This window comes from Scylla paramamosain, chromosome 40 (genome assembly GCF_035594125.1).
Source record: "Scylla paramamosain isolate STU-SP2022 chromosome 40, ASM3559412v1, whole genome shotgun sequence".
NCBI lineage: Eukaryota > Metazoa > Arthropoda > Malacostraca > Decapoda > Portunidae > Scylla > Scylla paramamosain.
Genome location: NC_087190.1, coordinates 10,088,770 through 10,116,718, shown reverse-complemented (window position 1 = coordinate 10,116,718; position 27,949 = coordinate 10,088,770). Strand labels below are relative to the sequence as shown.

Sequence of the window (27,949 nt, the reverse complement as noted above, 5' to 3'; positions counted from 1 at the left end):
AAAAAAAAATATGAACAGTAACTCAGAAAAAAATAAAGCAAGAGAGAAGCATTTTGGCTCAATGGTGAGACCAGATTGCATTACACTGTTCTCTTAAGCATGAGATTACAGATACAAGATAAAAATAAATAGCTAAAACTACAGTGTTCCCCTGCCTATTCACTGTTCAGCATTTGCAGGTTCGCATATTTGTGGAATAAAAAAATAAAATATAGATATTTCTGAGCCTTGTAGGGGTTGCATCCAGGATTTGTGGATTTTCACTAATCATGGGGAGGCTTGGAACATAACCCCCATGAAGAGTGGGGAAAACTGTATAACAATATGAACAGTAACTCAGAGAAGATAAAGCAAGGCAGATGCAGTTTGGCTCAATGCTGAAATCAGGTTACATTACACTGTTCTATTAGGCATGAGATTACAGATACAAGATAAAAGTAAACATTCTTGGAACTAAGTCAAAATACTTCAACAATATGACACAAGTAATTCAGGGAAGAAAAGGCAAGGCCATGACAAGCTTTGACAAAATACATAGATTAGATCAGCATTACTCACAGCAAATGAAAATAGACATTGCTGGTTTCAAATGAGAAAGCAGTCCTACACTATGACTGGCATGTAGCTTAAAGAGAGAGAGAGAGAGAGAGAGAGAGAGAGAGAGAGAGAGAGAGAGAGAGAGAGAGAGAGAGAGAGAGAGAGAGAGAGAGAGAGAGAGAGAGAGAGAAACTTCATAGTAAAGTCCATTAGGTTTGTGTTAGGCAACTACAAATTCTCTCAAATAAACCTACATGCATGAAAGCACCTGAAAAATGTCCACAGAAAAATAAATAATTTCAAAACAGGAGGAAACTGGTTCTCAAATATAGTGAAAGATGACTGGAATAGACTCAGTAATCAGGTTGTTATTGCTGAGTCACTAGGCAGCATTGCTGGGCACAATAATAGGAAAATTTATCACGATATCCAATAAATTGATAACAACCTTATCAGTGATAACTGAGAATCAATAACTGGTGATAAATTTATTGCCTGATAACCAATAACTGATAAATCGATAAATCCAAAATTCCAATACTAGCATTAATCTCCGATATTTTAAATAAAAATTGATAAATCCAAATCTTTATTTTCATCTTTATCTTAGAAAACTTAGAAAAAATCTTAGAAAAAGTTCAAATTCAATATTTGTCCTGTCTCTTCACTAATAAAAGTACTGTTTTAAGTAAAACTTGGTAACAGGTGCTTTAAGCTACAGAATAACTTAAAGTACCTTCTCTCAGTAGCTGGGGGGGTTCTAATTTTTGACATGTTGCAGACCTGGTCATACGGAGCCTGCCTGAACACGCTATGCCATGTGTTGTGCCACCATGATGGTTGTGATGAGTGAAATATTGCTATAAATGAGTCTGTTTCCAATATGTGGAATTATATCTATTCTGATCTCACTACTGTGTTCACGAGAGTTTTTCCTACTTAATGTAATAATATATTTCAGCATTCAATGATTAACTGTTGAAAATAGCAAGCATAAATAAAAACATGTTATAAACATTTTTTTAACATCTTCATAGTTCAACATGTTGTAATATCATTTTCTTTTTTGTTTTGCCTAGTTTTTACATCTTGATTCTACATTCAATGTTGAGTCTGATGGTGTCAACCAAAACTGGCTATCCTGTATATGAAATGACTTATAGCAAATAATTTGTAGATTTTGCACACTCGAGGTCAATCTGTAATGATGAGGTGATAGTTGTGCAAATTGTGAGATGGAAACCTTTGCTCACATGCAGATTAAGTTGAAATATGCAAAATAAGGCAAAACAGTGGATCTGATGAACAAATGTCATAAAATAGGAAAGATGTGCTGTCATTAATCACCTAATGTAAGACATTTCCAAGATTTAAATTGCAAGTTTTATAAGCAATGTACACAAAAAAGTCCTTCAGGCCAAATCAATGATTGTACCCTCCAGGGGCCAGGCAGACCAGTGGGTTGTGCGGTAACAAAATTAGAAGCCCTTGCTCTGCTCAGGGAATAACTGCATTTGATTTTGAAAGTTTAAAACTTCAACATCCTCAGGTTCCAAAAACTGAAATTACTGATTATCACTAGTTTGGAGCCAAAAGTATTGGCAATACCAATGAATCAATGATGCGGGGAAAATAATGATCAAATAACTGACAACCCGATATTGTTACCATGATAAATTATTGTGATAATGCCCACCTTTAGTAGGGACCTTTTAAAAGAACACAAGATAAATCTGTGGAGGGATGATAGATGGATATAATTATGCATGGTTTACAAAAAGGACTGTCATGTGTATGCCTCATGGATTACTGCAGCAGCTTCTCTTATGTTTTATGGTAGTAGAGGAAAAGGAGGAGGAGGAGGAATACAAAGCATACAAAGGAAAGCCAAACAGCAACAGACCTTTTCGTCCTTGCAAGGCTGTTTGGTAACTACTTCTAACTAGCTACAGGAAAGAGAGACAGGACAGCACAGCAGAAGGCTCCTCCCCACCCACCACTCCCTCCAGCTTGTGCTGGCATGGAAATAGTTGGGAAAACTACCATGCAGTATGGAAAAACTGACATGGAATTTTCATAGGAAAGGATGAAAGGAAGTTCTACTATTGACCCTACGGTGAACTCTATACGCCTATCTGAAAGTTAATACAATTTATAATAAAACTGGTGTCTATAAAATAAGTTTATTAGTGAATTTAGTAATTATTCAGACAAGAAGAGAGCTTGTTGGGGATTTGCTTTTAAATACTTGTCTATTTTATTTTTTAATGATTCAACAGTATTGCTGTTCACAATTTCTGCAGGAAGTTTATTCCATATATTTACTATACGATAAAAGAAAAAATGTTTGGCCTCGTGGGATTTAAAACGTTTGGGTATAATTTTGAATCCATTATTTCTTGTTAGGTTAGAATGATCAATGGTAAAATATCTATGTGCATCAATGTTACTATATCCTTTGAAAATTTTGAACACTTCAATTAGGTCTCCTCTTATCCTGCATTTCGTTAAACTAAATAGCTTTAGTTCTTCCAGTCGTTCCTCAAACGGACTAGGAGGAGGAGGAGGAGGAAAAAACAAATAACAAAACAACAACAAAAAACAAGAATAACATGACCAAAGACAGCCACACTGAGATGAGGCAGAGTAGGTGGTGATGAGGAGAGGTCTAGGAAGGAAAAGCAGGACTGGACAAACATAACATCCACGACCCTGCACCTCCACAGCTGCCATCTGAGTGCTGAAGGGTTGACTCCTGTGAAAAGTGACCTTTCTGAAACTCTCTCCTCTATGTTTTTTATCTTTCCTCTTGTGATTATGGCAGATTTAAGAGTCTGGTATGTTTAGGTACTTGTAGCTGCATCCCACTTCTTACTTTCCATCTCCTCTTGCCTTCTAACTTCAGTATTCTTCCTCTTCACTTCAATCTCCCACCTCCCTCCTATTTCTTTCCTCTTGACTCTTGCTTTCTAAATCCAGTATTCTTCCTCTTCACTTCAATCTCCTATCTCCTCTCATCTCCTTCCCATCCTAAATCTAACATCCAGTAAATTTATATAAGTGCAGTGTCTAACATTTTCAGATGAAACTCCATTTTTCTGGTAGGTTTTGATGTGCTTTGCTTGAATCTAGCCGCAAATCATCATTTTTTTTATATACCCCCACACGTAAACCAATGACTTGCAACAAAAATGGTTACTAGATTCCTTCAAAGCACATCAAAATCTACCAGAAAAATGTAGTTTTGACCTCAGGTATGACACTAGAGAGAGAGAGAGAGAGAGAGAGAGAGAGAGAGAGAGAGAGAGAGAGAGAGAGAGAGAGAGAGAGAGAGAGAGAGAGAGAGAGAGAGAGAGAGAGAGAGAGAGAGAGAGAAAAGGAGTTTAACCTAATTAACCCTTTCCTTCCGGCGCTTAAATTATTTTCCTGTTTTGTATGACGGCTAAAAATGGTAAACATAGAAATTGTCAGAAAATTGTTTGAATATTAATAATTATTTTCTCTTTGTTATTCTGAATACAATGATATACTTTGTAGCTCAATGTGACCTCTCAAAGTTGAGTTTATGCCTTATAAAGGATTTCTCCTCCTCCCGCTGTGTGATCCGTCATCCAGAAACGGCCCGGAGAGCGATGACGCCGCGCGCACACATACTCTCTCTCGCTCTCTCTCTCTCTCTCTCTCTCATCTTGGAGGGGAAATTGTACACTTCCAATGAGAGAGAGAGAGAGAGAGAGAGAGAGAGAGAGAGAGAGAGAGAGAGAGAGAGAGAGAGAGAGAGAGAGAGAGAGAGAGGAGAGAGAGAGAGAGAGAGAGAGAGAGAGAGAGAGAGAGAGAGAGAGAGAGAGATTTCATCCCTTTTCACATCAAGTTTCAGGCAAATAACATTCTCTCTCTCTCTCTCTCTCTGACAAGTTACCTTCTACCATTTTATTATAAAATCGAAGATAATGAAAAAATTAACATGAAAGAATGATAGGTATCATCTCTCTGTTCTGATAAAAGAGGTGGATCCTGTAAATCATTTTCAGAGTCCTCACTGTCTTCGCTTTCTTCAGCTTCTTCTTCTAAATATTCACTGTCACTGTCTTCAAACTCAGAAGCACTGCTAAATACAAATGTTGTGTCCTGCTCCATGGTGAGTTATGATCTGAGATCCTTGGCTCTTATCAAGATGTCTCTTCACACTTATCATGGTGCTTTCCACCCGGCGGGTCGCTGGGGTTGCCAAGTGTCGCCCGGAGAAAGGGAAAATAGCTTAGTTACCGCTAAATTTCCAGAGCTAGTGACAACACTACATGTGGAAACATGCCAGACACTTCCACTCACACCATCTGACTCGAGAAACCGCGCTTGGACCTCAAAATTGAGGCGCGAAAATTCTTGATTACCAGTATGATCGCCGTCGCTATGGACACATTTTTGCAATTGTATATATACGATTGCCGGAAGGAAAGGGTTAAACCTAACCCAACCTAACTAAATCTAACTTAACCTACCTTAACAATAAATCTGATAAAAATTAATATTTCAAGAGTGAACAATTTGTAGTGGTAAAGATACACACCACTGTGTTATGTGATCCAAGTAGTTTACTGAGAACAATGCTTTTTTTTGCCATGAGACAGGTGCACTTATATAATATCTAACATCTTTCCTCTTAACTTGAAACTCCTACCTCCTCCAATCTCATTCCTCTTCACTCCTGTCTTCTAAAATAACTAGGACATTCTTCCTTCTCTACCTTCTAACTCCTTCCTTTAACATTCTTCCTCACTTGAATCTGTTACCTCCTACCTCCTCTCATCTTCCTCTTAGCTACTACCTTCTAATTCTTACTGCAAGGGCTCAAGTTTGTAATGCCACACCAGGACCAAGAGAGGCAGTGTAAGGCATGTTGTATTACTCACTCCTGACTGCCTCAATGAGGACTGGAAGATGCTGCTTCTGCTCCTGAGGGAAGAGGATGTCTGTCACATAGTGGTCTAGGTTCTCACCTAGCCTGCTCACTGCTGTGGTCACGGCTGCCAGGGCAATCTGTGTATCAAAGAAATGTCAGGCTTTTCCAAGTCTAAAAATTCTGATTGTATAAAGAATCATCCACAAAATACTGTAATATGTGAGGCAGAGTGAGGAGACTAGAAAGACTAGACATATTTATGGATGGGGATGTTAGGTGGAAATCTGTCAGCAAAATATTATAATTCACAAGGCAGAGTGAGGGAGAGAACAAAAAAATTAGACATTTCTGGATGGGGATATGAGGTGAAAATAGGTGTGCATATCTTATACAGGGACTACCTCATGTAGGCCTGATGGCTTCTTGCAATTTACCTTTTCTTGCATTATGTTCTTAAGAAGTGTCATTATAGATAATGTATTCAGTCCAGGATTACAAGCCTGCATGGCTATCTAGAGTTGTTTTTTCATTAATAAAGGCTGATTCACACAAATCAGTGGTCTATTAGTTCAGTGAAACTTGTGATGCATCAGTGGTGTCTGTTCACATACATCTGTAGTAACCCTGTGCTGTTTGGAGCCCATGAGGAAGTTTGTCATTTTGTGGTGATGACAGTTTGTTATTAGAGTTGTTATAATTGAATCTATCCTGCACTGCAGTTAGATCACTGCACAGCTCTGGGTTACTGCTTAGTAAAACCTTGGAGAAAGGTAAAAAAATAATGTTATATCTCAATTACCTCATCATTAATTCTGTTCACACAAAACTCATCAAGCACTAATGAAAACCTAAAAAAATACTGTTGGCAATGTGGCAATGATATTTAAATTTCCCAACACAGACAATTAAAATAATACTGTTGGCAATGATATTAAATTTCCCAAGACATGTGGAACTAACACTGAGAGTCAAAGCATGGCACTGCACCAGACAGGAGTGGGTGTGCAACTAAGTGATACTGTTTTAACTGTTGCTGATGCACTGAGTTGATGTAACACTGATATGCCACTGATGTGTATAAATTGACCCTAATGCTGTGGAGATATTTATGTAGGAAAGACTTTATATTTACTCTCACTCTTATTCAGTCCATCCTCCTGATACAAGAGTTAACCAGAATCTTCGCTCTTTCATATTTTTAACTCGTTAAACTCAGGAAATCTCTGCCTGTTTCTGTTCTTTCTCTCTTTCTATGACTTAAACCATCTCTGCCTCCTAAAAGTGAATGTCAGCCTGATAAACAGAGACAGATTTTACTTGTACATGCTTTTCATATCATTATTCATATCTATTCAGCAGAACACCAGCCACACAAAGCTTCTCTCTAACATTAACTTACTGATGCATAAATAAAATAGCAACCCTACTTAAGCCATACTTCAAGTCCTTCATTTCCTGTAGTGGTGCCCTGTTGGACACTCTTCTACCTGGTCTGCCTGCCTCACACAGATAGCACTCTTTCAAGGGATTGAGCATGATGTTTTTTCTTTAATTCTTTCTTTATAATTATATATTATATAATCCTTAACTTAATGTCAGTAACCATTTCCTAGTTTATAAAAAAAAAAAAAAAAAAAAAAAAAAAAAAAAAAATCCTTGTATAGAAGAACTGTGCACTTCACAGTTCCAGTGATGTGGTGTTTGGCTGTTGTGCACATGCTCACATGTCTGAGATAGGAAGCTGCACGCTAGGGAGAGAGAGAGCACTGTGGCTCACGCAGTGCTGACCCTGGTGTGCTGGTGGAAGGTAGTGTTTCTTTTTGTATTTCATTTTTAAATGAATGGATCAAGCTTGAACTATAACAATTTAGGCTATTAGCAAGTGAAAAAATTTTTGATTTTATTCTGTTTAGGATTTTATCAAGTTTATGTATAAATTTTCTTTTTATATGTTTGTTTCCTTTTACACAATATTAAAACAATGGTTAAAAATTTTCTGAAGCAGCACCCCCACTAATTTTAGCTATGAGCTGCCACTGCTCTCATGGGTGCTATTCCTATTGATGGTACAGAATCTTTGTTAAACTGTTGCTAAAATCATGAGAATACCTTTGAAAACCACAAAAACTTCAACTACAACCTATCTAAAACAGCTGAGATCAAACAAAGCATTGTTGACAATATGAAGATGTCTTTCAGTAAATATGACTAATTACAGAAAAGTCCACACCAGCTTTCTTTTATCTTCCTTACTTCTCTGCCTTGAACTATGTCCCCTTATCAAAAGTGGCTGAGTGACTGCTTCAGGCAATGCAACGATGAGGTCAGAAGTAAGTGTGGAGAGATTCAAACTGAGAAAAATGCATAACATTTGAACAGTGTACAATGTCTGCACAGCTGAGACAACAATCTGGTATTACTATTCAGGAACACTTGTTTGTGGACAGGACTGATCATAGAACTGTATGTCATGTCATTCATAAAGTGCTCAACCTCTATGCATGATATGTCAGAATATGGCAGCTGGATATTTCATTTTTTTTAGCTTTATATGTTGCAAGTATTTTTATTTGGACTATAATTATGGTTTTATGCTATAGTTATGGTTTTCCCTTGTTACTTGGTGTTTTTTGATGATCTGTGGTGTACTAATTGGGAAAACTCTATACTACAAGGTCTGCTCCCCCTTCCCCCCTCAAAAAAAAAAAAAAAAAAAAAAAAAAAAAAAAAAAAATATCGGTTTTACATTACGTATTTTACACATGTACTTTACCATGTTTTTTACTGTGCAGCTGCCCACGGAAAGCATTTTGAACACCACATCTAACATTTGTACTTTTGTTTTCTATTTTAACAATGTTTCTGTTAACAACAACTGTTTTCTGTTTCCAACAAGTAAAAAATTATACAATTTTTTTTTTTTTTTTTTTTAGGGGGGACATCCTGTAGTATGAAAAAAGAGAGAAATTAAAAAAAAAAGGAAAACTGAACTATTTTGAGAGAATAGAAATGCTAATCCTCAAGCAAGAAGAAGTCACACACAGAGTTTTGCATTTGCATCATTCAGGCTCATACTAGGTTAGAGTTTTCTCAGTAATTCTGTGGTCAATAAATCTGTCTATCTCTCTATCTATGTGACGAGTGAAGGACTCACCTGGCCTGGGGCATAGAGGAGGATGGCATCTGTCAGGTTTACTTTCTCCAGGAACTCTTCAATATAAAGCCGCAGCCTCTCAGGGTCGTGCAGCTGAGGGAACCTGGTCTGTGGGAGAGACTGTGGTGAGAAACAGAAACCTCCACCTTTATCTCACTGTCCGTCATGGAGAGCACCCTAACCTTCACCTTCACCTCACTGTCCATTATGGAGAGGAGCCTAATCTTCACCTTCACCTAACTGTCCATCATAGTTAGGAGTCTAATCTTCACCTTCACCTCACTGTCCATCATGGTGAGGAGCCTAATCTTCACCTTCACCTCACTGTCCATCATGGTGAGGAGCCTAATCTTCACCTTCACCTCACTGTCCATCAGGAACATAACTCAATGCAATGATGTGAAGAAGGAATTTCAGTCTCATCTTGTTTGTTGGAGTGACAAGTTAAAATAATGATGGGAAAGAGAGTTTTCATTTGAGCTTAGTGTTAGTTAATAGGATAAAACAATGAGGAAGACATTATTTCCATCTCAACTTAATGTCTGTTAGGGAGATCAATGAAGCCAATGATGAGAATGATTATGATCTACCTATATACCAGCCCAGCAATCCCACACAGCGGGGCCACACCGACTCTGGCAGGGACTGTGAATACTGCCACTGTGCTCCCTGTGAGTCATAAGAGGTGAATGAAAATGAGAGAGAGGGCTGGGAACCCCTTCTCTGTAAGGTGTCCTATGAACAAGACAAAGCATTCATACTACATAATACAGTAACACCAGCAATAAACTACATTAACACTAACAACAACACTAACTTATACACACCTTGATGTCGATGAGCAGTCCCTCCACTGGGCGGAAGGGCTGGTGAATGATCAAGTTGAACTGGAGCTCTTGGGTCAGCTGCAGCTCATTGTTGAGGATGATCTCTATTGCCTTCTTCTTGTCTCCACGCACATTGTGGACAAAGTCGTTGATGGTCACATAGAACTCTTCAATCTTGCAGGCCAGGTACACGCAAGTCACTCTGAGGCAAAGGAGAAGTCAGGTCAATGGTAATGTCACTGATGGTCATGTAGAACTGAATCATGCAGGCCAAGTGCAGACAGGTCACTCTGAGGGGAGGGAACAAGGAAACTGCAAGAAGTCGTCAGGCCTATGCATGGCAGTTCCTGAGTGAAAAACATGTACCTATTTCCACATATCATCCTTGTCAATAATGGTCTAATGACTCAGGACTAACAAAATGATAACTGAGTCTATTCCATCTATCAATCACTATATTAGAGAACCAATTCTTTCACATCTCTTTTAAATCTAACTTTATCAAACTTTAATCCATTATTTCTTGTCACATTCTGATTACTGACCCTGGGGAATTTGTTTATATCCCTATACCACTTAAAGACCCTTATCAGATCCCCCTCTCAACTTACACCTCTTAAAGGATTGTAAATCTATCAAGAAGCCACTAAGGTCATCTATTGTGCATGCCCAAATGAAGCTATCACTCCTATCACCTTAAAGCACCACATGACAAGAATACTCTGGCCTCCCTCAGCCTATCAAGGAGGTCTACACTGTACCAGGAAGCCATGTACAAGTTTATGAAAGACCTGCTCCACTTATTTATTCATACTGTTGAGGATGCTAAGGTTTTATCTGCTGTGGTCTCAGAATTGAGTAGGTGCAGGGTAAGGAACAGTTTCATTGTGAAGGGGCAGGGTTAAAACAGTGTATAGTGTTGGGCCTTGCTGTGGATGTATGTGACCAACAGTGATATGCCTAAGCTCCTGGGGTGTAGCAGGGTGGTCCATGAGACTGTCCTTTTTCACCAGAGGCCAACAGGCCTGAGTGTGCATGATGTATGTGTGACTGTGTAATGCTTGCCTTGGCTGCCCCATGTGGGACTGCTGGCCTGGTATATAGATAGACAATTATGTATTGAAGGAGGAGGAGGAAGAAGAAGAAGAAGAAGAAGAAGAAGAAGAAGAAGAAGAAGAAGAAGAAGAAGAAGAAGAAGAAGAGGAAGAAGAAGAAGAAGGAGAGAGAGAGAGAGAGAGAGAGAGAGAGAGAGAGAGAGAGAGAGAGAGAGAGAGAGAGAGAGAGAGAGAGAGAGAGAGAGAGAGAGAGAGAGAGAGAGAGAGAGAGAGAGAGAGAGAGAGAGAGAGAGAGAGGGGGGGGTAATATCACATGTTGGGGAGGGCAAAGACCAGCTGCATGGAAGGCTGAGGCTCGGGGAAGACGTCATTCCTCTATAGGACAGCACTGACATCCTTGGCGTGGAGATTGACTCTTGGCTGTGCTTTGACAAGCACCTTGAGAAGGTGGCCTGAAATGCCTCCTTGAAGGTGAAACTGCTGCACCGAGTGAAACACCTCCTCTCCCCTGATGACCTGCTGACCCTGTACAAGGCCCAAGTCAGCCCTGTCATGGAGTACGTCCCCCTCACTTGGATGTCAAGAGCCTGCTGTCACCTCAGCCTGCTGGATAAGGTACAGAGGCAGGCAGAACGCCTTATCCACAGAGGGGACTAGCAGAGACCATTTCAGCAACCATGGCAACAGCAGCAGCAGCAGCAGACACAACTGACTAGCACAGCAGCTCCAGTGCTGGACTGCTTGGAGCACTGCAGGAGAGTCACTGCCCTGATGGTGGTACACAAAGCACAGGTCCAGCACGTGCTGCACCTGGCAGACCTGAGGGCTACCTGGAGGAGGTCTGAGCGATGCATGAGGACAGTGCTGAGCAATGGCTCCCTCTTGGAGGTCCCAAGGTCCTACTCCACCACCCACCAGTGCACCTTTATTGCTACAACGATCAGGCTGTGGAATGCCTTCACCCCTGTTGTGGACATCAGGTATCTGTCCACCCAGCAGGCAAAGGTTGCCGCCCACAGATGGCTACAGCAGCAGCCACCTTAACATTGAAGTTTATAGTGTGCAGTGTATAGTTAGTAGTATGTGTAAATATGTGGACAGTAGCTTTAAGACAGTTTGTCACAAGATAGTGTAAACTTTAGTTACACTAAAGGAGAGAGAGAGAGAGAGAGAGAGAGAGAGAGAGAGAGAGAGAGAGAGAGAGAGAGAGAGAGAGAGAGAGAGAGAGAGAGAGAGAGAGAGAGAGAGAGAGAGAGAGAGAGAGAGAGAGAGAGAGAGAGAGAGAGAGAGAGAGAGAGAGAGAGAGAGAGAGAGAGAGAGAGAGAGAGAGAGAGAGAGAGAGAGAGAGAGAGAGAGAGAGAGAGAGAGAGAGAGAGAGAGAGAGAGAGAGAGAGAGAGAGAGGTAGGGGGGTACATGTGTGAAAGGTGCTGGTACAGATGGGACAAGGGACTAGGGATAAGGTAGAACAAAGGACAAAGAGGGATGAGGAATAAGGAAGGACAAGGAGGGATAAGGGGCAACGAGGGACAAAGGACAAGGAAGGAATGAGGATAAGGAAGGGCAAGGAGGGACAAAGGATAAGGAAGAACAAGGAGGGATAAGGGACAATGAGGGACAAAAAAACAAGGAAGAAGGGACAAGGAGGGGTACAGATAGCATTTAAGCAAGCAAGTAACAAGGAAGCAGTGTCTGGACGGGTTGGAAATGGATTCTTTAGTGTTATATTGATGGTTCCCAGTTTTTTTTGTTTTGCTGACCAGTTTAACATGGCACATCCAGTCTGTCATCACCACTCACACCCTACCTTTGTTTCATTTCTCTCTCTCTCTCTCTCTCTCTCTCTCTCTCTCTCTCTCTCTCTCTCTCGGCACCTCACTGTTATTGACAAACATTTACATATTAACTGAGTGGAGGAAATTTGCCTGCAAGGAAGAGCCACTGCTTTATAGTGACACAATGACAGTCTCCCCAATGGATATTCCTTATTAATGACAAAACAAAAATCCTTTAATAGACATTCCATCATAATAACAAAAAAACCTCAATGATGACTAAACAAACTTTTTTTTATGCAGGAGGGACACTGGCCAAGGGCAACAAAATCCAATGAAAAAAAAGCCCACTGAGATGCCAGTCCCAGAAAAGGGTCCAAAGCAGTAGTCAAAAATTGAAGGATAAGTGTCTTGAAACCTCCCTCTTAAAGGAATTCAAGTCATAGGAAGGTAGAAATAAAGAAGCAGGCAGGAAGTTCCAGAGTTTACCAGAGAAAGGGATGAATGACTAAGAATACTGGTTAACTCTTGTATTAAAGAGGTGAACAAAATAGGATTGAGAGAAAGAAGAAAGTCTTGTGTATTGAGGTTGTGGGAAGACAGGAGGCATGCAGTTAGCAATATCAGAAGAGCAGTTAGCAGGAAAATAGTGGTAGAAGATTGATAGAGATGCAACATTGCAGCGATGAGAGAGTGGCTGAAGACAGTCTGTTAGAGGAGAGGAGTTGATGAGACAAAAAGCTTTTGATTCCTGTCTAGAAGACTGGTATGAGTGGAAACCCCCCAGACATGTGAAGCATACTCCATACATGGACGGATAAGGCCCCTGTACAAAGTTAACAGCTGGGAGGGTGAGAAAAACTGGTGATGTCTCAGAATGCCTAACTTCATAGAAGCTCTTTTAGCTAGAGATAAGATGTGAAGTTTCCAGTTCAGATTATAAGTAAAGGACAGACCGAGGATGTTCAGTGTAGAAGAAGGGGACAGTTGAGTGTCAATGAAGAAGAGGGGATAGTTGTCTGGTTGACAGTGTGTCAGGTTGACAGATGGAGGAATTGAGTTTTTGAGGCACTGAACAATACTAAGTTTGCTCTGCCCCAATCAGAAATTTTAGAAAGATCAGAAGTCAGGCATTCTGTGGCTTCCCTGCATGGAATGTTTACTTCCTGAAGTGTTGGATGTCTATGAAAAGACGTGGAAAAGTGTAGGATGGTATCATCAGCGTAGGAGTGGATAAGACAAAAAGTTTGGTTTAGAAGGTCATTGATGAATAATAAGAAGAGAGTGGGTGACAGTGGTGAGGAACACCACTGTTAATAGATTTAGAAGAACAGTGACTGTCTACCACAGCAGCAATAGAATGGTCAAAAAAGGAAACTTGAGATGAAGTTACAGAGAGAAGGATAGAAGCCATAGGAGGGTTGTTTGGAAATCAAAGCTTTGTACCAGACTCTATCAAAAACTTTTGATATGTCCAAGGCAACAGCAAAAGTTTCACCAATATCTCTAAAAGAGGATGACCAAGACTCAGTAAGAAAAGCCAGATCAGCAGTAGAGTGGCCTTGACAGAACCCATACTGGAGATCAGATAGAAGGTTGTGAAATGATAGATGTTTAAGAATCTTAATATTGAGGATAGATTAAAAAAAACTTTAGATAGGCAGGATATTAAATATATTAAATAGGATGGTAGTTTGAGGGATTAGAACGGTCACCCTTTTCAGGAACAGGCTGAATGTAAGCAAACTTCCAGCAAGAAGGAAAGGTAGATGTTGACAGACAGAACCGAAAGAGTTTGACTAGGCAAGGTGCAAGCACAGAGGCACAATTTCGGAGAACAATAGGAGGGACCCCATCAGGTCCATAAGCCTTCCGAGGGTTTAGGCTAGCCAGGGCATGGAAAACATCATTGCGAAGAATTTTAATAGGTAGCATGAAGTAGTCAAAGGGTGGAGGAGAGGGAGGAGCAAGCCCTGAATCGTCCAAGATAGAGTTTTTAGCAAAGGTTTGAGTGAAGAGTTCAGCTTTAGAGATAGATGTGATAGCAGTGGTGCCATCTAGTTGAAATAAAGGAGGGGAAAAACAAGAAGCAAAGTTATTAGATATTTTTGGCTAGATGCCAGAAGTCATGATGGGAGTTAGATCTTGAAAGATTTTGACACTTTCTGTTAATGAAGGAGTTTTTGGCTAGTTGGAGAACAGGCTTGGCATGGTTTCATGCAGAAATATAAAATATATGATATTCTAGTGATGGAAGGCTTAACCCCTAAACAGCAGTGATCATCTATTTAGGCATGATTTTTCGTGTCCAGTTTTGAATTCAACGTCTCATTTTCCTCTCAGATGTTCTGGAGACATGTGGCAACTAAACTGCTGGGGAGACGATTTATTCTCTCCCAGTATAGAGGTCTCAGTCATGATTTATGGAGCTATGGAGGAGGTGTCTGGCAACTCATGTGACTTGCCAGGTGGAATGGGTGCTTCCTATGTGTTTTTCTACCAGAAATGCCACAGTATGGCACCTCTGAGATCTTTGTGTGTGTGTGTGTGTGTGTGTGTGTGTGTGTGTGTGTGTGTGTGTGTGTGTGTGTGTGTGTGTGTGTGTGTGTGTGTGTGTGTGTGTGTGTGTGTGTATTATTATTATTATCATTATTATTATTATTATTATTATTATTATTATTATTATTATTATTAATATTTCTCTCACTCTCTCTCTCATATCTTTCTTACCATAAAAATGGAGAAATGTCTGAGGAGGTCAGAGAGAGAGAGAGAGAGAGAGAGAGAGAGAGAGAGAGAGAGAGAGAGAGAGAGAGAGAGAGAGAGAGAGAGAGAGAGAGAGAGAGAGAGAGAGAGAGAGAGAGAGAGAGAGAGAGAGAGAGAGAGAGAGAGAGAGAGAGAGAAACTGCTCTTTCTCTCTCTCACACATACACACACACAGAGAGAGAGAGAGAGAGAGAGAGAGAGAGAGAGAGAGAGAGAGAGAGAGAGAGAGAGAGAGAGAGAGAGAGAGAGAGAGAGAGAGAGAGAGAGAGAGAGAGAGAGAGAGAGAGAGAGAGAGAGAGAGAGAGAGAGAGATTGTTAATTCTCTGCTAATTCACACACACAGCAAAATACTTCCTCAGGTCTCCCCAACTAGCAGAGGCAAAATGCTAGAAGCACCTCTGCTTAGGGGGATCCTGAGAAGGGATTGGACATATATGAGATACATATATGAGATTGTGATCGGAGGAGCCCAATGGAGAAGAGAGGGTGACAGCATAAGCAGAAGGATTAGAGGTCAGGAAAAGGTCAAGAATGTTGGGCTTATCTCCAAGACAGTCAGGAGTACGAGTAGGGTGTTGCAACAAATGCTACTTCACCAGGATGGTCAGTGAAGGGAGAGGAAAGCCAAAGCTGGTGGTGAACACTTAAGTCTCCAAGAAAGGAGATCTCTGCAAAAGGGAAGAGTCAGAATGTGCTCCACTTTGGAAGTTAAGTAGTCAGAATTTCTTTCTAGTGAGAGGAGTTAGGTGAGAGGTATACAGCACAGATAAATTTAATTTGAGAGTGACTCTGTAGTTGTAGCCAGATGGTGGAAAACTTGGAAGATTCAAGAGTGTGGGCACGAGAGCAGGTTAAGTCATTGCGCACATAAACGCAACATCCACCTTTGGATTGAAAACGAGGATAGAGAAAGAAGGAGGGAACAGAAAAGGGGCTATCAGTTGCCTCAGACACCTGAGTTTCCGTGAGGAAAAGATGAGGTTTAGAAGAGGAGAGGTGGTGTTCTACAGATTGAAAATTAGATCTAAGGCTGCAAATGTTGCAGAAGTTAATGAAGATAAAGTTGAGACGGGTGTCAAGACACTTAGAGTCGTTATCAGAAGAGTAGTCTGACCTGGGGACATTTGTGGTCCCCTCTCCAGATGGGGACTCCAAGGCTGGTGTAAGAGTTGCCATGATAATTTTGAATGTTTGAGTGAAGGGTGTGTGTATGTGTTATCAGGTGCTTGTAGTTTTGTGTGGAGGAAGAGAGTTGTCTTTAGAGGGCAGGCTGTGACTGCCCCCTTGTGTTGTGAGACACAAAGAAAAACATTCAGTGAGGTCACAGCTGTGTTTAATGATAAGTTCACAGCAGCCCCTGATCCAGTGGTTTAGACCTCACTGGGAGTACCATATTTGATGGCTCATAAGACACACCTTTTCTCTAAAAAAAAAGTCTCAGGAAATGAGCTTGCATCCTATGAGGCCAAGCTTCAGCATTGAGGCAGTGGTTGACATAGAAACAAACACATGGTTGGTTACGCGCTGAACCCAGCGACACGGGCAAGCTTCACTGCGTTCTTTACAGTGTGATACCGTTACTCCTTGAGGAAAGACACACATTCATACAATTAAAATTGCACCTATCTTTTAACATTCTTATGAACAAACTTTATTACTCCTATAGTCTCTCACAGTCACTGCTGATGCCATATGCCAGGTATATGTTTACATCTCACAACAGGATTGGTATGTAGGCTACTAGCAAACATTAAAGTTTTTAAATGCAAAATATTGGGATCTAACAATGACCTAAATGCATGTGAGTCTTCAAATGTCAGGTGAAATCCTTCACTTCATATTCAGAGCTTAAATCCGCTCATTTATCTTTTTTTTCATTTCAATGTCTGCCAAAACTGAGTGCATCTTATGAGCCATCAAATACGGTAATTATTATTTCGGCAGGTGCCTACTGCCTCCTCCAGCAAAGTAAACTTTAATAATGGCTAAACAAAAGAAATCTTCAAGACATTCTTTATAATAACAAAATTAAAACAAGTCCTGTAAAAAACTCCACATATACACATCCCTTTATAACAATAAAGTAAGAATGTGAACAATAAAAGAAAGACAGCCTTGGATAGCTGTCCCTTCATAACAACTAAATATAAAACTCTTTACTAAAAAAAAAAAAACTAGACATGTCCTTGTCATAAACAAATAAATTAACAAACAAATAACACAAAACATCAGCAGACATCCCTTTACAAAAACATCCGTGTTTTTTTACAGTTTTTACTGTGGGTACTCACAAAATTTCCTTGGGGTGGTAGTCCATGACAGAATTGTAGATGTAGAACCTCTTGAAGTAGTGCTGGGCCGTAGTGGCAGCCGACGGCAGCATCCTGATGCGAGCATCCCGAGGGTCACGGAACTTCTTGCAGAAATCTCTCAGTGAGTGTTCGTACGACCTGACCTGTGGAGAGGCACACACTGCAACTGGTCTTCCTTGCACATGCTGGCACTGCTCTGCACTGCTCTGCTCTCCTCACCAGCACAGAAGATGCATGGAACCCACAGAATGCCTGACTTCTGATCTTTCTAAAATTTCTGATTGGGGCAGAGCTTAAGTGTTGTTCAATGTCTCAAAACACTCAATTCCTCCACCTATCAACTTGACACAACCTTCCAGATAACTATCCCCTCTTCTGCACTGAACATCCTTGGTCCGTCCTTTGCTAATAACCTAAACTAGAATCTCATGTCTCATTTATAGCTAAAACAGCTTCTATGAAGTCAGACATTCTGAGCTGTTTCTGCCAGTTTCTTCTAAAACAGCTTCTATGAAGTCAGACATTCTGAGCTGTCTCTGCCAGTACTTGGCCTATGTCTGAGCTGTCTCTGCCTGGGCATGATTCCCTCTACAAAAATTGTATTACTTTCATTCCCTAAGTCACCACAGAGGCAGGTAAAGTCAGTCAGAAAGAAAAACATGCATTCATTAATTTTTTAGGTCAGTCAGTCCATTAGTCTGTCTGTTAGTTAGTTGTTTGGTCATACATTCATTTGTTCAATCACCCATCTGTCAATAGATAACCCAACAACAACAAACTGCATGCAAACTATGGAGGTACCTCTGGCATTTTGCTTCTGCTAGTTGGGGGACCTGAGGAGATATTTTGCTGATTTTCCTTGGAATGACTACTGCTTCCATGTCAGAGACCCGTCTCTGTGTGCCGAGCATATAACAGAAGTGATAGTATCTGGCATTCCTCACTCTTTTTCTCGACCTAAACCTTCCAAACCTTTGTTTAACACAGCCTGTTATCGTGCTATGCATGATAGAGAGGTGGCCCACAAAAGGTACTTAAGCCTTCCATCACTAGAATATCATGCGCTTTATATTTCTACATGAACCATGCCAAATCTGTTCTCCAACTAGCGAAAAACTCTTTCATTAATAGAAAGTGTCAAAATCTTTCAAGATCTAACTCCCATCGTGACTTCTGGCATCTAGCCAAAAATATCTCCAATAACTTTGCTTCTTCTTTCCCTCCTTTATTTCAACCAGATGGCACCACTGCTATCACATCTATCTCTAAAGCTGAACTCTTCGCTCAAACCTTTGCTAAAAACTCTACCTTGGATGATTCAGGGCTTGTTCCTTCCTCTCCTCCAACCTCTGACTACTTCATGCTATCTATTAGAATTCTTCGCAATGATGTTTTCCATGCCCTCACTGGCCTTAACTCTCAGAAGGCTTATGGACCTGATGGGGTCCCTCCTATTGTTCTCCAAAACTGTGCCTCTGTGCTAGCACCTTGCCTAGTCAAACTCTTTCAACTGTCTGTCTGTCAACACCTACCTTTCCTTCTTGCTGGAAGTTTGCCTACATTCAGCCTGTTCCTAAAAAGGGTGACCGTTCTAATCCCACAAATTACCCTCCTATTGCTTTAATTTCCTGTCTATCTGAAATTTTTCAATCTATCCTCAACAGAAAGATTCTTAAACATCTATCACTTCACAACCTTCTGATCGCCAGTACAGGTTCCATAAAGGTCACTCTACTGGTAATCTTCTGGCTTTCCTTACTGAGTCTTGGTCACCCTCTTTTAGAGATATTGGTGAAACTTTTGCTGTTGCCTTAGATAAATCAAAGTTTCTGATAGAGTCTGGCACAAAGCTTTGATTTCCAAACTACCCTCCTATGGCTTCTATCCTTCTCTCTGTTTCTTTTCTGACCATTCTATTGCTGCTGTGATAGACAGTCACTGTTCTTCTCCTAAATCTATTAATAGTGGTGTTCCTCAGGGTTCTGTCCTGTCACCCACTCTTTTCTTATTATTCATCAATGACCTTCTAAAATCAAACTTCCTGTCCTATCCACTTTTATGCTGATGATACCATCCTACACTTTTCCACATCTTTTCACAGATGTCCAACCCTTCAGGAAGCCACAGAATGCCTGACTTCTGATCTTTCTAAAATTTCTGATTGGGGCAGAGCAAATTTGGTTTCATTCAATGCCTCAGAAACTCAATTCCTCCATCTATCAACTCAAAACAACATTCCAGACAACTATCCCCTCTTCTTCAATGACACTCAATTGTCCCCCTCTTCTACATTGAAGATACTCGGTCTGTCCTTTACTCATAATCTAAACTGGAAATTTCACATCTTATCTCTAGCTAAAAAACAGCTTCTATGAAGTTAGGCATTCTGAGACATCTCTGCCAGTTTTTCTCATATCCCCCAGCTGCTAACTCTGTACAAGGGCCTTACCTGTCCATGTATGGAGTATGCCTCACATGTCTGGGGGGTGGTTCCACTCATACTGCTCTTCTAGACAGGGTGGAAATCAAAAGCTTTTTGTCTTATCAACTCCTCTCCTCTAACTGAATGTCTTCAGCCTTTCTCTCACTGCTGCAATGCTGCATCTCTAGCTGTCTTCTACCACTATTTTCATGCTAACTGCTCTTCTGATCTCGCTAACTGCATGCCTCCCTTCCTCCTGTGGCCTTGCTGCACAAGACTTTCTTCTTTCTCTCACCCCTATTCTGTCCACCTCTCTAATGCAAGAATTAACCAATATTCTCAATCATTCATTCCTTTTTCTGGTAAACTCTGGAACTCCCTGCCTGCTTCTGTATTTCCACCTTCCTATGACTTGAATTCCTTCAAGAGGGAGGTTTCAAGACACTTATCCTTCACTTATCCTACCACTTTGGACCCTTTTCTGGGACTGGCAACTCAGTGGGCTTTTTTTTTTATTGGATTTTTGTTGCCCTTGGCCAGTGTCCCTCGTACAAAAAAAAAAAAAAAAAAACTTGAAGCAACACAACCTGTAACACAAAAACAAAAGGACATGCAACACTGTATTGCAACACAAAAGAAAAGAAAAGAAAAGAAAAAAAATAAAGCAGCAGCAAGAGTAATACAACTATAGAGTTCTTGAATGCAATATTTACTACTGTACTTGTCAATAGTATATATATATATATATATATATATATAGAGAGAGAGAGAGAGAGAGAGAGAGAGAGAGAGAGAGAGAGAGAGAGAGAGAGAGAGAGAGAGAGAGGAGAGAGAGAGAGAGGAGAGAGAGAGAGAGAGAGAGAGAGAGAGAGAGAGAGAGAGAGAGAGAGAAATTACAAGGTGTTAAGTAAGCCAACCAGCCAGTCAAGCAATTCACTAGTCAATCAAGCAATAATCTAACTGGAGAAGAAAATACAAGAGGAAAATAAAGAATACAGAAAATAAGGAAGAAAAGTTAAGAAAGAGAGGTAAAGAAGGGAAGATGAAGGAAACAGTAAGAGGAGAAAAAACACAGAAAAATGAAGTAAGAAAGAAAAGAAATAAAGCAGGGATGAAGGAGACAGGAAGAGAAGGAAAAATTATACCAAACGAAGTATAGGAGAGAAGGAAAAGTACAGTAAATTAATTAAATAAGGAAGAATGGGGAGGGCAGAAAGGAAAGAGGAAAGTAAGGGAAGGAAATAGTCAGGTACAAAAGAAGGAAAAAGGAAGAGACCGAAGGAAGTGAAGGAAGTTAAGTAAGGAAACAGTCAGATAAAGGAGATGAAGGAAAAAGGAAGAAACACAAGTGAAGGAAGTAAAGGAAGGTTGCAGTCAGATCAAGGTGAAGGATAAAGGAAGAGACAGAAGTGAAGGAATTAAAGGAAGGAAGCAGTCAGAAAAAGGCGATGAAGGAAAAAGGAAACAGAAGAAAATAAAAGGAAGAAGCAATCAGATAAAAGAGGAGGTGAAGGAAAAGGAACAAACAGAAGGAAGTGAAGGAAGTAAATGAAGGAAGCAGTCAGATAAAATACACAAGTGAAGGAAATCTGGAACCAAACACTTGCCATCCTTTGCACATCTTAACCCCTTGGCTAAATACTGAAAGACACTACTGACAAACACAGAGTCCACTCAGCAGTAGAGACCTTTAAGTAAGCTGTAATCTTATATTTTGGTCAATAAAAGAATCCAGGGTTAAATAAAGTGTCAAACTGTCATTAGTTAATATTCACCATCAAATGTTCCTCTTCTGCCGTGAGAAAATGTTGCCTCCGTTCCTCTGGCTGAAACAAAACACAGAATTCATGTCAGGATTGTTACTACCCCTGGGCACCTCAAGGCTGATGTGTGTGTGCATGTGTGTTTTTGGTGTGTGTGCATTTTGGTGTGTGTGTGTGTGTGTGTGTGTGTGTGTGTGTGTGTGTGTGTGTGTGTGTGTGTGTGTGTGTGTGTGTGTGTGTGTGTGTGTGTGTGAGAGAGAGTGTGTGTTGGTGTGACTACATGCATGTAGACGCTTGGCCTCAGTTACCCACACTCCCTTAATAGTGATGTCAGCCTGGTACATTCTGGTAGGTAGATCTTGTTATTTATTTATCATTATATTTGCTCTAAGTATGAGGGTCCCTGACAATGGGCAACACAAAATGCGGAAAAAAAGACCACTAAAGGACCATTCACACATATCACTGATGCATCAGTTCTGTGTCAGTTCAGCACTTCAATGTCGGTGAAAAAAAATATCGTTACTTTGAATTTGGCCGACACATGACCCGGAACTGATACATCACTGATGTGTGAATGGGCCTTGAGGGTGCCAGTCCATAAAGAGGAGTCTCAAAGCAGATCTAAAATGACATGCAAAAGTTTTTTTTTTTTTATTCTTTTTATTTTATATATGAGCAGCTCTGGTCTAAGGCAACAAAGAAACATAAAAAAAAATAAAATAAAAAAAAAATAAAAAAAAAAGGCCTAATGAAGGTGCCACAGAGTAGTCTGAAAAGGATTATCCAAAGTTTGAGAAGTGTCTTGAAACCTCTCTCTTGAAGGATTTTAAGTCATAGACAAGAAGAAATATACAAGCAGACAGGAAGTTCCAGAGTTTATCAGTAAGGGGAATGAAAGAATAAGAATACTGGTTAACTCTTGCATTGGGGAGGTGGACAGAATAGAGGCAAGATAAAGTAGAAAGCCTTGGGTAGTGAGGCTGCAAGAAGAAGGGAAGGTGTGCAGCAAGCAGGAGCAATTAGTAAATAGTGACAGAGGACAGCAAGAGATGCAACTTTGTAGCCAGGAGAGTGAGGAAGTAAATGGTCTGGACAGCTGACAACATCCACTACACATACACATATACTGTATTTTGTTGATGAGTTCTTTGCCACACAGGATTTCAGGAACCATAGTAAAGACTGAGTGCTGCACTGTAGCTATCACTTGTATGCTTTCCTAGGGCTAGAACTCAATGCATTATATTTCTATTATGATTTTATATCATATAGGTACTCATAATATTCCTCTAATAAGTATTCATTTATACACGTCTTGTGCCTCGGGTGAGGCTGGCAGGTCCCAAACTCTTCTTTTTTTTTAGAGACACTAGAGTTCATTGGCAGTATGTTTATTGAATAATGAACAAAACTTGCCATAATTACTACAGTTCATTACATCTGTATTGGGTAACATACAAAATTTATTATCACTACAGTGCATGTACTGGCTAAGGGACAAGCCTTACCGTCATGTCTGCCCCAAACTTCTCAATGAAGTCAGCATTGGCTTGCACACGCAACCGCTTCAGCTCGTGCTCGTCCTTGAAGGTCCAGCTGCGGAACTGTGTGCTGCTGCCGTACATCATGCCAGCCTGTCCACCTGCCGGAGGCACAACACCTGACCAGCCACCCAACCCATTAGCCAGTCTCACACAACTCAATGTATATAGATATGTTGGTGAAGCAAGAAAGTAAATTCTCATTTTTCTCACTTCATGTGTTCTTGACCAATCTTTGCTTGTAAGAGAAGTATATATTTATGTATATACTATACAGTTAGAGAAATATATATATATATATATATATATATATATATATATATATATAATATATATATATATATATATATATATATATATATATATATATATATATATATATATATATATATATATATATAGTTTCATTATAGATAGTTAACTAGTATCCTCACTCTTTCATTCTTCACTGGTAAACTTTGCAATTACCTACTTATTTCTGTTTATCCTCTTCCTACAACTCTGACTGTTTCAAGGGAAGTAAACTGGCCTATTCATTCTAACAAGTATCTTGTATTGCACTATTTTTTGATAGTGGCAGTAAAGTGAACTTTTTCTGCTTTTTGTGTTCTTGGTCAACCTCTTCCACTCATGACAGAAATACGTATACTGTATTTGTATATTACTTTAGGCAGGCAAGATAAAATGTTGCAGCTTTTCCTGCAATATTCATCTTCTAGTGGATTTTTTCCATCTGTCTAAGTAACTCTTTTTTGAGCAGCATGAGCCACAGGAGAGCTTTCCAGAAGACAGATTACTATTTGTACCCGAAGATGTTCCCAGGTTGGAACAAAACGTCACAAACAGTAATCTATCTTTTGCAAAGCTACTTGGGGCCTTGCTGCTCAAGAGAGAGTTATCTAGACAGACAGAAAAAATCCAGCAGAAACTAAATAATGAATTTAACCTTGTCTGTCTAAAAGACAATAAAATTGTATTAACCTTGTCTGTCTAAAAGACCATAAAATTGTAGCCAACTTTTTCCACAAGTGGAAAAAGTTGGCAAAGAACACACACACACACACACACACACACACACACACACACACACACACACACACACACACACACACACACACACACACACACACTGTCCCCCTCTTCTACACTGAACATCCTTGGTCTGTCCTTTTCTCATAATCTGAACCGGAAACTTCACATCTCATCTCTAGTTAAAACTGCTTCTATGAAATTAGGCATTCTGAGATGTCTTCACCAGGTTTTTTCCCCAACTGCTAACTCTGTACAAGGGCCTTATCCGCCCACGTATGTAGTATGCTTCACATGGCTGGGGGGTTCCACTCATACTGCTTTTTTAGACAGGGTGAAATCAAAAGCTTTTTGTCTCATCAACTCCTCTAACTGACTGTCTGCAGCCTCTTTCTCATCGCTGCAATGTTGCATCTCTAGCTATCATCTACTTTTATTTTCATGCTAACTGCTCTTCTGATCTTGCTAACTGCATGCCTCCTCTCCTCCCATGGCCTCACTGCACAAGACTTTCTTCTTTCTCTCATCCCTATTCTGTCCACCTCTCTAATGCAAGAGTTAATCAGTATTCTCAATCATTCATCCCTTTCTCTGGTAAACTCTGGAACTCCCTGCCTGCTTCTGTATTTCCACCTTCCTATTATTTGAACTCCTTAAAGAGGGAAGTTTCAAGACACTTATCCTTCAGTTTTTTACTATTTACTGCCAACATCACAAAAGTATGATACAAGAAACAGGCACACAATTCTAGAGTTGATCAGTGACAGGGATGAAAGAGTGAAGATAATGGTTGATGGGCTGCATTGGTGAGATGGGCACAATAAACAGTGAACATGCTTTGTCTTCTTTTACAGCATCGTAGAAACACTGAGAAACTGATCTTGAGATTAGATAAATTAGCCAAGAGAGGCTTTGGCCGAATGGACCTTGCCAACACACCTAAGGAAACAAAGCCAACATTCACCAATAACACTATAAGTCATTACACTGTGCCCTCTTTGAAAGAATCATGGAAACACTAGGAATCGAACCTGAAGGTGAGATGAATCAGCCATGAGAGGGTGTGACTGGGAACTGAACCCTGGCAGCTCACTGAAGGTAAAGCAAGGCCAACACTCCACCAACAACACCATAAACAATCATCAAGACCTAAGTGGATTTTGGTTAGCACTATTCTGTCACTAAATGTCTACAATACACACAGCACTGTACTGAGGATGAAAACAGGTGATTGCTAACTTACCACTGCAGAAACACAGAAGTTTTTTGTCAGGATGCTTGGTGGTTCATAAAGTGTGTGCAGACATTCAGGTCAGAGTTGTGAGCTGTGCAGTGAAGGACACATTTGGCACTCATGGACCTGCAGGGAAATTCTTATCAATTAACATAATACATTTTAAAATTTCAATGCTGTTCCTTTGCTGTGTATGTTTTAGTGTTAATTTCCTGCAGACTACTAAGCGTTATTTAAATCTTTTTCCTTATTTTCTGTCATAGCAACGAGCTGAAATTGAAACCCAAGAAAGAGTGAAAGCTGTAGTCCAGTATAAAAGAAAACTCCAGCCAGCCCCTATAGTTTTTGTGATATGATTTATCAAAGTTAGAATGCTTTTAGGAGTGGAAAAGCTTTGTCTGAGCCACGTGCTTTCCTGGGGGAGGAGGGTGTGTTGAGAGATTAGCCGCCTCATCCCATTTCATCTCATGTTCAGTGTGAGAGTCACCTTCACACAATTAGGCTGCATTTGTTGAGAGAGCAGGTATATTTAGATAAATCTGCCTACAGAGGCCATACAAGTGACTGGGTGAGGGGCTGCGTATTAGTTACATACCTTAAAGTTTAGTATCTTGCTCTGGCTATACACGGATGCCAAAAATACCACTCTCAAGTATCTCTGGGTTTTTACAAAGATGACTGCCACTCACTCTCATCTGTCTTGTGTCCAATGTCTGTCCAGGCAGATTGGCAGTCTGCCTGGAGTTGTTTTCTGAGTCGAGCTGACTCTAGGTTACGTGATTTTTTAATTCAACGCTACTTGCCTTTTATTGTTGTCATTGTGTGTCTTTGTTGGCCAGAGTACACTTCTTTGTGTGTGCTGCATAGTGTTTGGTAATCTCATTTCTCTCCTGATCTGCCAACTTTGCAGGAGTGAGATCAGTTTTCTGGGAGACCTGAGACAAGCTGAACATGGACCAGGGCACTGTAATATTGTGAGGACAGTGGGAGGACCTTCCTAGGATGTGAATGTCAAATCCTTTTTAGCTTGGTGGGTGAGTTTTTGCAGTTATATTTCCTCTGCAGTAGAGGCACGGGTGGTGACCTTGAGGCTTTAGCTGTTTATAGCCTACAAGTGGCCTGGACTCATCTGTTTGCCCTGCACTAGGCTACAGGGTGTAGCTCAGGAAAGCTGACCCAAGAATAGTGGCAGCTGTTAGTGGTGTCAGTAGTGACCTGCGGAGCGGGCTTTGCATGGTTGAACAATATGTATTGTATATATTGTAACAATATATATGAACTGAGAGAGAGGGATGAAAAAGGGAGAGAGAGAGAGAGAGAGAGAGAGAGAGAGAGAGAGAGAGAGAGAGAGAGAGAGAGAGAGAGAGAGAGAGAGAGAGAGAGAGAGAGAGAGAGAGAGAGAGAGAGAGAAAACTGGGGGTACTGGGTGAGTCATAGTCAGCTACCTGTTCTGGTATTAAATTAATGTATGTTCTAGTAAGCCTATGTAGTATTGTTCCTCATTTAATTTAACCCCCTTTCATGTTAGAGTAGCTATTTTAATACCTGTGAGAGAAGAAAGATTGCCCCCCACAATAAAAGAGTAAGATTTCATCCAGAATCCTAAATATAAGTACAGTGGAACCTTGGTTCTCGAATTTAATTCATTCCTGAATGCTGTTAGAAATCTGAAATGTTCGAAAACTTAAACTATATTTCTCATAGAAATCAAAGTAAAATGGATTACAGTAAAATCCCTCTCATCCGGCATTTGAGTATCCGGCAGCTTCAAGTATCCGGCACATTTTTCCCCGAGCCTTAAAATCAATAAAAAATCAATGTGTACTCATAAAATCGATCAAAATTCTCGCGCGAGGCATACTTTGTCCCCTCGCCACCAGAGCGCACTGCTTCGCGCCACCCGCAGCCCACTGCACTGTGTTTACTCAGTGACTCAGTCCCGCGTGTGCACTGTTTATCGCCTGATGCCTTCATCATGTCTAAAGTTGTAGAAAAGAGGAAGCGTGTTGTGCTTACACTTAAGCAGCTGATCAGATCAGCTGCTGATTAAGATCAGCTGATCTTTGTTATGGTAAGATGCGTGAGTGTAGGGTGGTGATTGTGGACATAATTTCACTTCTATTCAAGTATCCGGCATGTCGGCGGTCCCATTGATACCGGATAAGAGGGATTTTACTGTAATCTGTTTTGAGACACCAGTCTACACTGTCTTAGCGGCTTATGACAGACGCTGCCACAGCCAAGATGGCTGCTTCACATCTCCAGCTTACAAATTATTTATCCAGAAAGAATGTAATGAAAGAACTTAGTGACACAGAACTCATCAGAAGATACTGTTTAGACTGATCTAGTGATGGAAGCCTTACAGAGGGACACAGAGAGGAGCAACCTACTTACCGCCAAAATGACTTAGACATCTTGGTGCTAGGAAAAGCTACTGGAAAAATGCAGTTGTGCAGTAGTGATGGCGTTGGGGGTCAATGAGAAAGTCGCAGGATTCAGGATTACTTCTGAGCACTGAAAACTGTTTACATCGAGCTTATCGGGATCACATTTACCTTATTTCAAAGAGTGAATTACTGTTTTACATTCTGTCTCTTCCAAATGTATAAAAACGAAGTAGATATTTATAG

At 40.4% G+C, this 27,949-nt stretch overlaps 1 protein-coding gene across 6 annotated transcripts in view; it reads right to left on the bottom strand.

Annotated features, from left to right (window-relative positions):
• The window catches only part of LOC135092391 (cyclin-H-like), a 43,032-nt gene that overhangs the window by 777 nt on the left and 14,306 nt on the right, over positions 1-27,949 (bottom strand). For 3 of the 6 annotated variants that reach the window (XM_063990862.1, XM_063990863.1, XM_063990864.1), the window contains exons 2-8: positions 25,326-25,442; positions 23,021-23,172; positions 21,522-21,572; positions 17,304-17,467; positions 9,419-9,620; positions 8,592-8,699; positions 5,448-5,574 (exon numbers count right to left, since the gene is read on the bottom strand). In XM_063990862.1, coding sequence (XP_063846932.1) covers positions 5,448-5,574; positions 8,592-8,699; positions 9,419-9,620; positions 17,304-17,467; positions 21,522-21,572; positions 23,021-23,140 — 772 coding nt within the window. In that variant the 5' untranslated portion in view covers positions 23,141-23,172; positions 25,326-25,442. The remainder of the gene's footprint in view (positions 1-5,447; positions 5,575-8,591; positions 8,700-9,418; positions 9,621-17,303; positions 17,468-21,521; positions 21,573-23,020; positions 23,173-25,325; positions 25,443-27,949) is intronic. The other 3 variants (XM_063990865.1, XM_063990867.1, XM_063990868.1) reach the window with 1 other exon arrangement.